At 43.3% G+C, this 17340-nt stretch overlaps 1 protein-coding gene across 2 annotated transcripts in view; it reads right to left on the bottom strand.

Annotated features, from left to right (window-relative positions):
• LOC135203580 (transcription elongation factor B polypeptide 3-like) overlaps positions 1 to 17340 on the bottom strand; it is a 182249-nt gene that overhangs the window by 40208 nt on the left and 124701 nt on the right. For both annotated transcript variants that reach the window (XM_064233340.1, XM_064233341.1), the window contains exon 6: positions 1659 to 1870. In XM_064233340.1, the coding sequence (XP_064089410.1) occupies positions 1659 to 1870 (212 nt within the window). The remainder of the gene's footprint in view (positions 1 to 1658; positions 1871 to 17340) is intronic.

Raw genomic sequence — 17340 nt, 5'->3', positions numbered from 1 at the left:
CAAGGGGCACTACACTTCACAACACTGATTGGAGAGCGAGCACTTTAGTCTAAGATTACTTGATGTAATCCTCTAGCAGACACTTCTTCTAGGCCCGTAAGCCATAACACAGGGTTAGGCAAAATAAAATCTACAGGAGGTTAGAAGGTTCATTATTTCTAACTTCTGTTTACTGTGGAGGAAAACTCCTGATTCTAACACGCTCTAAAATGCGTACATGAATCCTCCTTCTTCCGTAATCAGTCACACATTACACTAATTACATTGAACTTATGCAAAGAAAACATGTAAACGTCATATATACTAAGCGAGTGTCTACCGAAAGTTCCGGTAGCCTCACCTTACCCCATGCGGACAACAAAGTCTGAAACTAGGCTAACTAGCTTCAGACATCAAATGCAATGAAAAAATTTACGATAGCGTATGCCTAGCCACAAATCCAAGTCAATAATCGAAAGAATAATTAGGATACTTAAGCGGCTAATGAAGTTTCAAAATCCTAGGCGGAGGTCTGTAAACAGTTGTTTACCGACCGGCGACAGAAAAAATATGAATAGAAAATGGGAATAGTTCCTGATATCCGCCTCCCAGCGGCGGGAATGGGTACTACCACCTGGCCGCCCACTGCGTGTGCCGCGAATTTTGAAATTCTGTCGGACTTCGGAGAATACAGCTATATATATATCTGTCAGGTAAGTTTCATGAACAAACATATTTTTATAATAAAATTAGGTTTTATATATACACTTGTTGGGGAGACAGAAGGCTTTGAGGTGAGAGTAGGATTGCAACAGGGGTCGGCTCTGAGCCCATTTATCTTTAACATAGTGATGGACGTTATAATAGAGGAAGTAAAGGAGGCAATACCACGGAACATACTGTATGTGGATGATATTGTTCTGTGTGCAGAGAGCAGGGAAGATCTGGAAATGAAATTGGAAAGTTGGAGACAATACTGAAGGACAGAGGAGTGAGAATAAGTAGATCTAAGACAGAATATATGTGTACCACCAATGAGGGGGATGACAGAGTATTCAGCTTGGTGGAGAACAAAAAAAAGAGGGTTGATAAGTTTAAGTATTTGGGATCCTTTGTTAACATTGGAGGAAGTATGGAAGAAGTAAAACGTCAGGTGCAGGCTGGCTGGAACAACTGGAGAACGGACTCTGGAGTTCTTTGTGATAAAAGAGTACCACTGAGGTTAAAAGGAAAATTTCACAAGACAGTGGTAAGAACAGCAATGCTGTATGGTATGGAGACAGCAAACATGAGAAAAACATAGAAGAAAATGGATGTGGCAGAAATGAGAATGCTTAAGTGGATGTCTGGGGTGACACGAGAGGATAGGATCAGAAATTACTAAATAAGGGGGTTGACTAAGGTGGTGGAAGTATCAAAGAAAGACATACTATGGGGATGGAGGTTCAAGGAAGAAGAAGAAGAGGGAGACCAAGAAAGAGATGGAAACGGCAACACCTTATAAAAATGGGAACCAACTGGGAGGTAGAATATACACTTACCAAGTAGTTACATGATCAGAGCAATGTAATTACTTGGTAAGTTACTTATATAAAATTAACAAAACTAATGCATACAGTTGAAAACTCCAGGAATTGGAAACCATAACACACCAAGTAACTTCAAGGTTATCTACCCACCTGCCACTCTTTGACTGGAGCATGATATTGAGGGTCTCTTCTTCAGACATCTTGCTGTGTATCTGATTAGCAGGCTCTTCTCTTATGGGCAATCTGGGTAAGGGTTTGTAATTTGGTGTTATTTCAGGAAGAAGAGGTGATTCTAGCACTGCTCCACTAAATGATGATGGTAACTTGGGAAGCTTCTGTGGTGTTGATTCCAATAGCTTGGGCTGAAAGGGATGATACATTGAAGAATAAGCAATATAACAAAGTGCGCATTTGATTAGATTACCCTAGTTTACATGCAAAGAGAATACTAATAAGACTGGTTTAACAACCCCAGTGTTCCATTATTTATGTGAGGACACTTTGGACAGTTATAACAATATCTGCAACCATCATTAGGTTACAACAAAGTTTTTTCATACACTTCAAGTGTATGGCACCAAATCATAAACAAAGCACAAGGAAAACCTGGCATAATCTAAATTTCAATCTTCCATTACTGCAAATTTAAGTTTATAAGCAATGCAGAACTCAAAGCTTTGCCATGACCTCTTTTGAAGCTAATATCAAAGCCTATAAAATTCAATACCATTTCCATAATTAAAATTAAAAATTTTGAAAGTAAATTGAATTTTTCCTAACTGTACAAACCTGAGGTCCTTTACATAAGAAATTACTTTCTGCCTATGCTGTAATACGGCCGTTAAATTCTTGAACAAGGTGGTTAGGCAGTTGCTACCATCTCATAGCAGGTAGGCCCGCCTGCCCAGATGTAAACACTCCACTTTGCCTTTCAGCCCAGGTTTCAGATTGAGGGGTGGCAAGAGGTGGGCATTAATGTAAAGGACCTTAGGTTTGTATAGTAGGAAAAATACATTTTACTGTAAAAAATTGTGATTTGTTCCTACACGATATACAAACCCTATGTCCTTTACATAAGGAAGACCCACTGATTGGTGGGAGGAATGTGAGTGAGCCTCTAGAACTGACTGGAGTCCTGCACACCTGGGCTATTCCTCCTGGTCATAAGAGCGAGGAGGAGTGCCCTGCCTCTGACAACTTGATTGGAGTATAGGAGCTGCATGATCAAGAGTCAGACTTCTGGGCCTTTTGGAAATGAGTGAGGAATTGTAACTCATCCGAAAATGGGGCTGGGAAAAATATTTAGATTTGGAGGCATTAATGCAAAGATCTGGGAAGGGTTTGCATTATTGCCAGTCTCCTTCCACCCCTTGCTAGAGGAATGAGCAGGATTGATTCTATGATTCTGATAAGAAAAATAGAAAGGAAGCTCAATTTACAAGCTTACCATATCAATCACCCGACCAGCCAGTGTAAGTTCAAGTCCTATCCTCAACCTTAAGAAAAAGGAGTAGAAGGATGAGGAGTGGAAGGTGGAGAGGCCAATCACTTTCGTATCCTTCTTACCTCTAGAACCGCAAAACCATAGGCAAGATACAACTTGTCCTCTTGAAGGAGCCGGGTAAGCACTCAACCTGTGAGCATCCACCACCGGTCCAAGGAAAAAAAGTTCCAAGGACCTGTGGGCAGACCCGAAGGAAGAAAGATATACTAAATATGGTCGTAATGAGATCTCATCTATCTTCCAGTCTGACATATTCTTCAGAGTGATGAAAAGTACCCAGCCACTGGACATATCCAACTGCAGAGAAGTCTCTTACGATCTTGTAAGACTTGGAGAAAGACATGTCACTGGACACTTCTGCATTGGCAGTCTGCAGTGGAGAAAGGCATCGACACTCAATGAAGGGAGTCGATCCTTCATAGGTACAGCAACACACCAATAGGGCAAAGTAATGACTGATCTGGATCCACCAATACAAAGTCCACAGCGCAGGAGATCATGAAGGACTCAGACTCGTCAACAGATGCTGACTGACTGCGCTGCTGCGCAATCGATACGTAGTCACAACATGACACCCGCCTTCTGAAGGGTGATGCTGAGAACAACCATAAAAATCGTCTATCTTCTTCGCCAATGACGTTGAGAGATGACATGATGGTTCTTGTGAGGCGTGTGCACATTAGACGAGAGTCAAGTACCTTCCAGAGATCGAGGTCCCTGTGATGGTAAGTTTCTCATCAGTAGTTGAATCTCAACTAAGGAGAAACAATACTAAATTTCTTAATGAATGACTAAGGTGAATGTGGACCTCTGTCTTCACAGTTAAATCAAGAGAAGTGAACTTTTACAATTCTGATCACAGAAAAAGTCCTGTCAATGACACCAACCAGTGAAGATGGCTCTAATCCCTGATGTTTTACAGATCTCTGAAAAAGTTATTCCACTATTTCATTGATGCTCAGAAAGAAAGTGTGAGCTTTCAATGAAGGCAGAGATTCTTTCAATAATGAAAACACAGGGATTGTACTGCCAGAAGAAGCGCTTTTTGAGGGTTGGCTCAGGGAGGAATTTTCTATTTACTTTGGAAGCAGAGCTAGTCGGGTGGGGAACAGGCGATGTCTTCTGTTATTCATTTACAATTCTGGGTGAACAAAGAATGATCGAACACCTTACGAATAGGAAGTGTATATTAGAAGATAAAACTCAAATTGTCTGAAGAAAATCATTCAGCATCATCACAGCAGCCGATGGGGCAGGTGCGATAGGACAGAAGACTAGGCTACAGACTTCTGTTATACTGTGGGGTAAACAGAAAGATGATAACAAGTCTCATGAGATATACGGTGGGCCCCCCTTATTCGCGTTCAACGGATTTACGGACTCACAGAACCGCGGATTTCTCTCTGGACCTTATCTACTCATTATTTGCAGGGAATTCGCCTATTCACGGGTTTTTCCGACAATAAATAATCACTAATTAGTCTTTTGTTTATGAAACTTATATATATAGCTGTATTTTCTGAAATCCGACAGAATTTTAAAAACTTCCGACACACGCAGTGGTCAGCCAGGTGGTTAGTACCCATTCCCGCCGCTGGGAGGCGGGTATCAGGAACCATTCCCATTTTCTATTCATAATTTTTCTGTCGCCGGTGCTGAAAACACTTGTTTTCAGTACCTCCGTCTTAGGATTTTGGAAACTTCATTGCCGCTAAGTATCCTAATTGTCTTTTGATTTATTTACTTGGATTTGTGGCTAGGCATACGCTATCTTAAATTGATTTGAATTTGATTCATTTTTGCATAAGATATCTGAGTCTAGTTAGGCTAGTTTCAGAAGGGGTTGTCTGCAAAGATAGGGTGTGGCTACCGGAAGCTTCGGTAGATCCTCACTTGGTATGTACGAGGGGTATGGGTCTTGCTTCTTTGTTGAGATTTGTCATGTAAGGAGTGTGAGACTTTGTCTATTCCGTAAGGAAGACGTATGATTCGTATGTACGCAATTAATCAGTAACAAAAGTCAGGGTAGTGAACCTGCTAACCTTCCTGTAGACTTTATTTTGCCTAACCCTGTAGTATGGCCTACGGGCTATGAATATGTCTACGAGAGGTGCTCGCTCTCCTTCATTGCTGTGAAGAGTGCTACTTCTGTAATTGTTACTCCTAACCCTGTAGTGTTGCCTTCGGGCCCTAAAACAGTGTCTGTAGAGGAATTGCCCTTTCTCTGATACTCTTTCAATTCGTAACTTAGAATCGAAAGTGCTTGCTTTAGAGAGCAAAAGTGAAGTGCAGAAGTGCAGTGATATCCCTTGTGTAGTGGAGGGTGCGCCAGATCGGCCTCGTTTCGCCTCTAGGCCGGGACCTCTGCTTGACTCCCAGGACCCGGGGAGGGAGCATGTCGAAAGCCGAAGGAGGGTTACAAGGAACCCCCACCGATCTGGCGTGCCTTCGGCAGTATCTGATGAAACTCCCCAGACTGCCAAAGTGCGTGCGCGTGCACGAATCCTGAAGGATTGCTTCTCGTCCTCCAAAGCGTCCTCCCCATACAGGGGTTGGAGCTTTCGGAAGGACTCGCGCCCTCTAAATAGAAGCTTTATAGAAGAGGACGCTTCACGTCCCTCTCTCATCTCTCTCTCTCTTTCTCTCTCTCGTCTCTCTCTCTCTCTCTCTCTCTCTCTCTCTCTCTCTCTCTCTCGTTATGCGTTTCAGTAAGAAGTAAGAAGGCGAACGTCGCCTGAACTCGTGTCCGTCTTTCCACTGAGAAATACGTAAAAGAAGTCATAGTAGCAGGAAGCTTTTGAGAGCGGACGTCTGAGCTTTATTACTGTCAGAATAAGAAGGCGTTCCCTCTCGACTTGGACGGGACGCTCGGATGGACGCCAGGCGTGCGTGGGTGCACGCCGAGCGCGCGCCAGTGGGCGCCGAGCGCGCGCCACGTGGACGCCGAGCGCGCTCCAATGGACGCCGAGCGCGCTCCAGTGGACGCCGAGCGCGCTCCAGTGGACGCCGAGCGCGCGCCAGTGGATGCCGAGCATGCACCAGCGCACGCCAGGTGTGTCGCATGGCTGAACGTTTCTGTTGAACTCTTCAAGCTCTTGTTTCAGATTTGGGCCTAAAGAATTTTTACCTCTACCTTCGGTGATACCTTCTACCTCACCTGCAAAGAATGTGAAGTAGGCAGTGCTTCGGAGGAAGCTTAAAGTGAACAGACAACTTCTTCTTCGAAACCCAGCAAGACATCGGGTTTCGTGAATTCAAGAGGTCTCTGTCAATTAATATTGCTTTTCGCATAGGTGGATGGAGTTAAAGAAAGCTCAAGGAAAGATCTCGTTTGCTCTACCGCAGTCAAGACTTTGTGATAAGGCAGTTATGGGTTATGTAAAAGCTCGACGTCCTACACGTCATGACGCTCGACAACTTTCGGTAGGATTCTTGCAAAAGCACTCATCAAGAGGATGCTCTTCATGAAAGCGCAAGACAGGACTTCCTTTGCCATACTGCCAATAAATTTAAGTTGCAAGCTTTTTAGTCCATCTGAAAGGGCTTTTCAGATGATAGATTTTGTTAGTTCCTAAGTTTGTCCCGTAAATGGGTTAGTTCTCATTGACAAACATCTCATTAACTTATATTGCGTAAGCGGATAAGCTCTTATTGACAAGATTCAGAAGAGCTCTCATTCATCATTCGCAGACTCGTACAAGAAATAGACTTGTAGACTACGTCAATGAACACTTATGTCCAATAACATAAGAAGCTTGAGCTGTCTGCTTCGATTCTCTAAGTTTTGTTCATGAAACTTGCTGTCAGATATGTATGTAGCTGTATTTCTGAATTCAGCTATATATATGTCTGCCAGGTAAGTATGAACAAACTTTATTGTAATATAATATCATATTTTGCCTTGCGTTATTTTACTACTGGTTGGTTCAAGTCATATACTCTTGCTGTAGTTACCTCTTCGGATGGCAACCGAGAGGTCTATTGTCTATTATTTTAAGGACATTTAATCGTTACTCCCTGCAGCCTTCCAGGAGTTTCCGATTTATCTTTTACAGTTGTATGGTAGTGTTATGACGACACAAACGCATCTATATATTTAGCGTTTTCTGTTTCGCTTAAATATACCAGCTTGAGAGTCTCTTTCTGCTCAAAAAATAACGGACCTATTTCTTAATAGAATAGGGTAGCTGGCAACCCAGGCATAAAGTTAAGAGACGACGATCGTAAGCTGCTGGCCTGCTGCTGTAACTGACTCACTGTCCTCCAGACTCCAACCGAGCCAGTACCAGCTCGTTCGCTGTCATGCGCTGTAGGTTACGTCTCTCTCTCCTGCGGGATTGACTGACTAACCGTATCTCTGTGCGGCGGTTACGTCTCTCCTGCGGGATTGACTGACTAACTGTATCTCTGTCCTACAATCACGGACTTTAGCCTAAGATTGAGGGGATTTCTTACGTGAATGAATAAACATTGCATTCGTTTTGCCTTACTATGTTCAACAGAGATATCTCTTAATCCTTTCGGTGCTCGTTACCGCATGGTATAGAACTACGAGTCTACCGCAACATTGCACTTTTATATGCTCTCCTGCTTAGGCAAAGCGCAGCCTTATTAGGGAAGAATAAGCATACTCGGGGAAGGAATGGATGAGCTTGCTGGGGACCATTTCCTTCCTGAAGAAGTTTGTTTCCCTGAATAGACTGCAATTCAGACCTCCACAGTTTTTTCCTACCGGGAAATTGAAATATTATTCAAGATCTAGGAATGATTCTGAACATCTTTCAGTGCATCTTTCACCTGAGGTAATAGAAAGAAGGTGCCGGACATCTGGATAGGGTTTCAGATGTCCTGGATCTTAATCTGAAAGAAGTAGAAGCAATTCGGTCGTCCCTCCAGTCCTCTAAACGAGTTTTTGGAACCAGTGGTCCAGATCAACTCTGATATTCCACAGCTCTCTCATATCTTAAGAAGTATCTTCTCTCTGTCCCTGTTCGAGTTTACGAGAAAGAGCCTATTATAACAACAGGCGTAGAATGTAACGATCCTCTAGAGGTTCGTTACACGATTGCAAAAGTCTGTACGAATCGTCTCGATCGACGGCAGCAACTACTGACTTCCGAGTGGAATCTTTCTTTAGAAGTTATGTTGAAGTTGTTGTGAGACTTAAGGGACGCCCTTTCATTCTTCTCTTCGATATGTTGAGGACGAAGAGGCTTCTTCTTCTCTGCTCCCTTATTCTCGATCCGGGATCGGTACCATTAAACGCCATCCTATGATATTGAACGGGGATGGATGTTTATTCTCTTTTCCCCTTTTTCAATCGGTTAGGAAATGTAATAAGAGGATTTATGACGTCACAGGGAGCGACAATGACGCTGATCGCCCCATGTTGGCCTTCAGGATCCTGGATTCACAGAGGTCACGTCCTTCCTAGTTCACTTTTCAAGGACCTTTTCCGAAAGAGTCGGTCTACTCTAACTCGAAAGGTACCTATAACCTCTCCGCTCTGAGTCTGACTACGTTCAGACTATTGAGATGTTGACAGGAATAAGATTACCTTCTTCCATTTCCGTCTGAAGAATGGGATAAGCTGGCAGTCACAACTATTAAAGAATACGCAAATATGTTGTTGACGGCCTTTGGGCTCAGAGATTTGCTTCTGTCAAACAACAAAGCCCTTCACGATCTTTGAGTTCTGTGGAATCTCGAAACTCGCTCACCATCTACTTTTTGTCTCACCTGTTTTCTCGGAGTCAGACACTCGTGCGAGATCAGGCGACATATAGTAGCCCTGAGTTTCTTGTTGACGAAGTCGGTTGCGTTTATACACCCCCGATGATCGTGTAACATGAGACCAGGTTGGACTGTCAGGCATTCTTCCTTCGGGACTGAATCGCCTTTTTGCTCCTCGCTCCTTTCTCCTGGCACCAGAAGCTCGAGTCAGGAGTTCCTCAGGAGTTGATTCGCTGACGACGTTGGGTTGCGTTGATACACCCCCCAAGGTTTGCTTAGATTGAATCGCCCAGGCAGTCCAGACACTCATCCTTCAGCGAAGAATAGTGCCTTTTGGTCTTCAGGGTACAGCCTTGCTGTCCTTGATTCGTCTGACTGGTCAACTGGTCGGTCACCTGACTTTAGTACAGACGGACTGACTGTGCATGTCCAGATCGAAGCTTTCAATATGGAACTTAGACGTAGTCTGAAGTTCTTGATGTCAAAGCATTCGAACCTCTCCTACCTGTTAACTTCTTGCATGTGATCAGGAAGGCCTTCTTCTAACCACCCTAGATACGACAAAGAGGGTTAGTGAGATTTTAAGCCATCGTCACAAGTTTTGGCTTTAGAGAACACAAGGCGGTGTGCTCTCTAAGTCTTCCGTTGTGGCCTAAGAATGGAAACCCGTTTTGTCCTCGGGCCAGGAGCTTGGAAGCAAGGATGGCACAAGTTAGTGGGCAGGAGCCAGAGAGAGTCCTGTGCCCTGTCGGGTCTCTCAAGTTTTATCTACATAAAACTCAAGAAAGTCGAAGTCATTCGGGCAATCTGCAGTGTTCCGAAAAAGACCAGACTTGCCCATATCGAAGAACACCCTGGCTTTAGTGTTAAGGAGTTCTTTCAAAAATGCTACTTCATTGTGTTTGCACAAAGATTTGAAATCTTTTTATCTGAATGCTCACGAGGTGAGGGCGCGGCCTCGGAAGCATTTCAACAGAACATGGCACTCAGCAACACCCTGAGTACCATGTTTTAGCGAAGCAACTCTGTGTTCACTTCACACTCCCTGCGAGATGTGAAGATGGCATATGAGATCTGCTGCTCGCTAGGGCCATACGTGTCTGCAGACACAATCTTGGGGGCAAGAAGTACCACTCATCCTATCCTGTAGAAAATGGTTAGGAAGAGCTCTTAATTTAGTTGTTGAGTCGCCGACAACGGCGACTTCTTAACTCTTAAGCCTTAGTTAAAACACCTTAAACTTTGGCTAGGTTGGTCAGGTGATAGATAGATAGATAGATAGATAGATAAGATAGATAGATAGATAGATATATATATATATATATATATATTTATATATATATATATAATCTATATAGATAGATAGATAGATAGATAGATAGATAGATAGATAGATAGATATATATATATATATATATATATATATATATAATATTATATATATACTATATCTATATATAATAGGTCCCCCTCTACCTCGCTTGGCAACTCTAGTAGCACAAGCAGACTTACGTGGCAGTAACCACGAAGCCAGCTATGCTAACAGGTGGAACCAAGATGTAAATCATCTGCATGCATTTGTTTCCCAAAATCCTTCTATTCTGTCCCTTCCCACCTCCAAAGGTGGGATTCAGCTATATATATATCTGACAGGTAAGTTTCACGAACAAAATGATATTGTTATGATACAATAAAGTTTGTTCATACTTACCTGGCAGATATATATAATCAAGTACCCACCCACCTCCCCTCAGGGGACAGTGGAAATAAAAATTATGAATAGAAAATGGGAATGGTTCCTGATACCCGCCTCCCAGCGGCAGGAATGGGTACTAACCACCTGGCCGACCACTGCGTGTGTCGGAAGTTTTTAAAATTCTGTCGGATTTCAGAAAATACAGCTATATATATATCTGCCAGGTAAGTATGAACAAACTTTATTGTATCATAACAATATCATATTTTGATGTTACTTTCATGACTAAATACATTTTTATGATACAAAAATTATTAACTAATTTTAAAACATCAATACTGATCAATACTGCATTAGTAAGTTTAATAAGATTAAATGATATCACATAATAACAATAATAATTCTCTCTCTCTCATTACAGAGATGTATGTTTTTTGTATGATAAATAAATGATTTACTAATTTTCAAATATTAATGTAAAGAGCAATCAATTCATTAAAGAAAATACTATAGTGAATTAGTATGATTTTAGTTTATTTATTGAAAAATTATGTAAGAATGAAGGAAATCCCAGTCTTCACACATCTTTCTTTCGAACTCCAGGTACCAAATTGGGGCGGCTGAGGTCCAACAGCTGTCAAATATAACAAGTAACGTGACAGGAGGGGAGGGAGTGTGTTCTCTCTCTCTCTCCATTATTATTCTCTGTCTCATCAGAAATAATACATAATCTCTCTCTCTCTCTCTCTCTCTCTCTCTCTCTCTATGGTATATATTTTTAGTGATAAAATGTTTAAGATGACTGAAATGATATTATTAATATGACCTCATATCAATATAACCTCAAAGATTAATACAGTAATAGGTTAGTTATTTAAGGTATATTTGAAGTAGGATGTTATTTAAGGTATACATTTGGTATCTGAACTTTCAAGATAGGCAGTTATAAGCTTTTTTAGTGGTTCTAACTATTAGCAGTTTTTAACTATTTGTGGGGGTGTCTGGTACACATTTCCCCCGCGAATACGGGGGGAACACTGTATCTCTGTCTGAAAATTCTCACAAAGGTAAATGTGGTGCTGGAGAGATGGGCATTATGCAAAAATTCCGAGCCAACCAGAGACCTAAGTCTGTGATTGCCGGACAGAGATTCGAATTGGTAGTTAATCCTCAAAAGATGAGAAACCATATCAAACCAAAAAGAATCTCGGAGAGCAACCGGTACTGAGGCAGGGCCATATACCGCTCGCTCGACTCCTTATACTGAGTTGCCTGGTAGTGAAAAAAAAAAACACACACACACTTGAGCACCTGCATTTTAACCGAAATTGGAGGGAGGAAAACCCTCTTGTTCAGTGATAATGTAAATGCTGTGGCATTGTTGGGTCTGCCCACAGGTCCTTGGAACTTTTTTCCTTGGACCGGTGGTGGATGCTCACATGTTGAGTGCTTACCCGGCTCCTTTAAAAGGGCAAGTTGCATCTTGCCTATGGTTTGCGGTTCTAGAGGTAAGAAGGATACGAGTGATTGGCCTCTCCACCTTCTACTCCTTTTTCTTAAGGTTGAGGATAGGACTTGAACTTACACTGGCTGGTCGGGTGATTGATATGGTAAGCTTGTACATTGAGCTTCCTTTCTATTTTTCTTATCAGAATCATAGAATCAATCCTGCTCATTCCTCTAGCGTGGAAGGAGACTGGTAATAATGCAAACCCTTCCCAGAACTTTGCATTAATGCCTCCAAATCTAAATATTTTTCCCAGCCTATTTTTGGATGAGTTACAATTCCTCACTCATTTCCAAAACTGGTAACTCTTGGGAGGCCTGAAAGGCTGTCCTGAGTTTCAGGATAATTAAGAGATGGTACTATTCGTCTCAGTCACACACCAGAAGAATCAACATACAGATATGCGCCTACTACTTGGACGATGCAACTGATAAGAGAAATATACTGGTATATTTGTAGGTTCCTGTAAATCTCACACCAGCCTAATTCTTCTTCATTCGAGGAACAAGAATAAGGACTGGAATTAGACCTCCTTCATTCTCTAATGAAGAGAGTGAAGGTGAAGTTGTCCCGAAGGGTGGCTTCTATGGTGATAACAGGGTACTGAAGATGACTAGTTCAAGCCGAACTGGTTGTTCCCAAAACGGTAACACTAGAGAAGCGTTCAAACCTCTCGGTGCTATCCATCCTGAACAGATTGACGTACGTTCGGTAAGATCCTAAGATTGAACCAAAAACATACAATCGGGTTCAAACTCTGAGGAGTAGACTCCACAGAATTCCTCTTATTTCCTTGTTCATTCCAGTATAACCAGGAAGTAGAGGATGAGAGAGAGAGAGAGAGAGCAGAGAGAGAGAGATAGAGCGAGAGAGACGAGAGAGAGAGAGAGAGAGAGAGAGAGAGGAGAGAGAGATTGACTGTTCTAGACTGCTCTTCTCTGAACTTTCGGTGTTCTCACTGTTAAACGAAGCATTCATTTCCTAAAACCTTTTGTTCACACGAACGCGAGCGAAAGTTGACCAGAGTTAAATGCAGTGAAAGCTGGCAAGAACTTGCCACGTCTTGCTACGCATCTATCTTCTCCGTGATCAAACCTCACGAAGAGGACCTCCTCCTATCTCCTTCAGATGCCTTGCCCTGAGGAACAGCAACATCGATCTTAGTACATACCTGAAGAATAGCCATTCCTGGCTTTCACAGGTGGGTCCGAGCCACCAACGCGGCTCGGTCCCTTCTCTCGCCTTGCGCCATTATCATGATGGAGAGAGGACTACCTATCACTGACTGCGGATGTACAACACCCCTTGGGGTTTGTACACTCGGGAGATGCTCGTACACGAGTATACCTGACGCAGCCCTGGTTCCATGAGCAGCACCCTTGGAACCAGACATGAGAACAAACCTGGGTTCCAACTCCTGGGGCTCCCGACACTATATTTTGGGGATAGCATCCAGGTTCCCGCTCCAGAAGGAGCAGGTGAGCCTAAGAGAGCCAATTGCTTCCTCCCCAGGGAAAGGATGCAGATCCCTAGAAGTCTCGAGGCAAGACTTCTTAAGGGGCAGAGAATACCTTCCTCTTCTTAGGATGTGGAACCCTTTGAAGAGGGTGGTTAGAAGGCATCAGACGACATAGACGAAAGACGATGACCACATGAAAACTCAGTGCAACACAGGAAGGGAGGGTGCTATGTCATGTCAAGGAACCGCACTGATCAAACGAAGAGTTCATTCGTTAGAGTGAAGCCTCATCAGAGCTATCTGGCTGAGCAGATCACCACTACATGATTATGAGTGGTAATCGTCAATGAAGAACTAACACTTCTTCCCACTTAACTCTTCTCCTTCGAGGCCAAAGCTCTGAGAAGAAGAATAAAGAGGGATTCTCTGTCTGTTGTCCTACGTATTCAGACCCCTCAGGTCCAATACACGAGGATGGTACTTGCCCATTCACCTAGAAGGTGTTGCATGCAGTTTCAAGTTCTGCATAAGGCCAAACCAGACTGAGGAGCAAACTCATCTGTACTGGTAAAGGCTCGTCTCGCTATCCAAGCACAAGTAATAGTGAGCACTTGGAAACTATAGAAAACCATAACACTATGAGAATGCCAGAGATTACCAGGAATTCGAGCATTCAGTGAGATTCCCAGTTATTGTAGCAACAATTATTAGGAATTCTCATCTCGCCCGAGTGTTTGCGAATTGTAGAAGACCAAAACCCTCAGAGAGTGCTAGAAATTCCCCGTAGAAATCAAGGAGGAACAGGAATAAAAACCAGTCCTAAATGCAAGCATTTAAGACTGGAATGCAAGTACCATTCAACAGAATATACACTCCAGGCTCCCAAAACACAAGAACCCATAGGGGACCGTGTACTGAAATCCGTCCAAAGGCCAGAAAAAGTCAGGGAGACACAGTCTCCAGATTTGACATGATATCCTTCCTCAACAATGCAGACGTATGTCTTGTAGGACCCTAAGATCCTTCTAGGAACAGTCCCCTGATGCTGAGTCCTACGGAGAACACTGCAGGATCCCTCCTATTCACCTCACCCCTCCCGGCATAGCCATAGGAAGAAGAGGGAATACATGAGGAAGACTGGATGCTCTCACTCACCTTGCTAGCAGAACTAGCAGGATAAGCAAGTCGCAGGCAGCCATCAACCTACGGTAATGGCCGCAACGCGAGTCTAGGAAAACTTTATCGTCTGGAGAAACACTTTCCTGAGGAGGGTTACAAAACTCTCGCACCGCAGGTGAAACATTCACTGCCACCAAGACCGGTCAGTCATGCGAACGAGACTGGTATCTGGGTGAGGTTGAGTATGCACCTGGCTGGAGAGGGCCAGTACCATCCTCTGACGTGTCCAAGTCCTCGTCGAGGCCAAAACCTCTCAAGAAGACCGAATGGGGGACCCCCTACTGATCTCACTGTGTGCAAGGTCCCACGAGACCGTCACGTCAACCCTAGAAACCAAGCAATCACCATGAGAGTGATCACCGGCAAGAAGTGAATCACATGAGTGACTCACTCCTTTCTTCCACTCTGTGCCCGAGTCGTGACGGTGAGCGAACTCAGCGTCACTGACTCTGGATGCACGCGAATCCATAGATTTAGGTGCACTCAGGGAAACACACAAACAAGCGCCCAACATGGAACTAGTCTTAGGGGCAGAACCTATAGAACTAAAAGCAGAAGTGCGAACAGACATGCTAGGCCCTAGGGACAGCGTGACGGTTCCTGTTCCCAAAGGAACGGGCGAGCCAGTGGAAGACCCAACTGCCTCCTCAGTTCGAGGGGGCAGACCCTTAAAAGTAGACCCTTAGAAGTCCCATGATGAGACTTCTTGGGGGGGAGACTACTTCTCCTTCAGCAAGTTAAAGGGGTGGAGGCTGATGAAAAATATGATGATGATTCCGAAGAGGAAGATGATGACTTGACGAGCTCTCTCCCTCCTAGACTTCTCAAAATTCTGCAAGACTTTTTCTACAGGATGAGGTACATTTACTAGCAGGAATAGAATTAATAATAACTGGGCAGTTGCGATGACTTTATCCAGTGATGAAACTCCAGGATAGCAGCAGCAAATGAATATGATTTCCAGCAGAACAGTACACACACGTGAGGACCAATATCACAGCATGCTATGAGTCACAGGTACAATTCCAAGGTTAGGATAGTCAACACAAAGAGATATCCAACCATCTACTGCTGTAATCAACTATCACCACTGTTAACCTGTAAAAGAAAATATGAATTTTTAAAAAAATGAAATTTTCATTATTAAAATGAAGTTTTATTGTATACTTACCGAACAATTATAGAGCCGTGATTTCCACGAGCGGCAGGATACTAAACTCAAATTTAGCGCGTCGGCGTCGCCAACACTGGTGGTGATGACGTCATCTCCCTCCACTCGCGGGAGAACCAGGTACAACTGCCCAGGTGAATCCAATTCTTTCTGCCCGTCCGTCCACCTAAGGGGAGGAGGGTGGGTATAATCATAATTGTTCGGTAAGTATACAATAAAACTTCATTTTAATAATGAAAATTTCATTTTTATTGTAGTGTCTTACCGAACAATTATAGAGCTGATTACACATTTATGGGAAGGTGGGATTCAGTGGACCACTAGTTTTTTAAATGGTTACATTTATTGCAATACCAGTAAACACTCAAGGTGTCTGTTGTACCTTACCTTGTAAGAGAGCTACAGCAGACTGTTACTGCCTCTGGTCGGTGCTCTTCTTACTATTGTAGAGGAATTGGAATTTGACCAAAGTTAGCCTCTACAGGAGTGGAATCCTTCCGTAGTTCAAGCGAGTCAAGGCTGACTGACGGAGGATAGTAACAACAAAGATTGCCCTTGCCCTGGGCTAAGACCAGAAATTCAATCATACAAAACATTTGTCACCAACACCAGATTTAAAAACATATATACCCAACCATTGTAAAATCTGACCTAACAGACTGGTGAGTATCCCAGGTACTCAGTACCCCCAGCTTCCCTTGAACTCGACAACCTATTCAAGGTGAAAAGTTAGCATAGAGGTGACGACCCCTGTGCCGTTTCTCCCAACACCATGCCAGAAACCGCCACCGGACCTAACGTTTTACAATTCTCGAAAACCGTTTCTATCTCTTTGAGATAATGACTCGCAAAAACCGAATTCGATCTCCAGAACGTGCTCTGAAGAATCGAAGCTAAAGATAAATTCTTTCTGAATGCTAAAGAAGTTGCCACTGCTCTAACCTCGTGAGCTTTAACTCTCAGAACGGAAAGATTGTCGTTCTCGGACTGCGAGTGAGCTTCCCTGATAAGCTCTCTAATAAAGAACGATATAGCATTCTTAGAAAGAGGACGAGAGGGATTTTGAACCGAGGTCCAGAGTTTAGAAGATTGTCCTCTAATACCCTTAGTGGCAAACAGATACTGCTTAATAGCCCTGACTGGACATAAGAGCCTTTCTTCCTCCTCATGTCCAACCAAATCAGATAAGTTCCTTACCACAAAACTCCTCGGCCAAGGATTAGAAGGATTCTCATTTTTGGCTAGAAAGGTCAAAGATACCGAAAATACAGCATTGCCTTGAGAGAAACCGACTCTTTTGTCTATAGCGTGCAATTCGCTGACACGCTTAGCAGAAGCTAGAGCAATAAGAAAAAGTGCCTTCTTAGTCAAGTTCCTGAGTGAAGCCGACTTCAAAGGCTCAAACGGTGGCCCCATGAGGAACTTAAGCACCACATCTAAGTTCCAAGTCACTGTATCTTGCAGGAGCTTAGTGGTTTCGAAAGACCTAATGAGGTCCGACAGATCTGAATTGGAGGAAATATCCAAACCTCGATGTCGAAAAACCGAAGAGAGCATGGCTCTATATCCTCTGATCGTCGAAG

Source organism: Macrobrachium nipponense, chromosome 36 (assembly GCF_015104395.2).
Source record: "Macrobrachium nipponense isolate FS-2020 chromosome 36, ASM1510439v2, whole genome shotgun sequence".
NCBI classification, from domain to species: Eukaryota; Metazoa; Arthropoda; class Malacostraca; order Decapoda; family Palaemonidae; genus Macrobrachium; species Macrobrachium nipponense.
The sequence above is the reverse complement of the archived record's forward strand: the minus strand, read 5'-3'. Positions and strand labels throughout refer to the sequence as shown.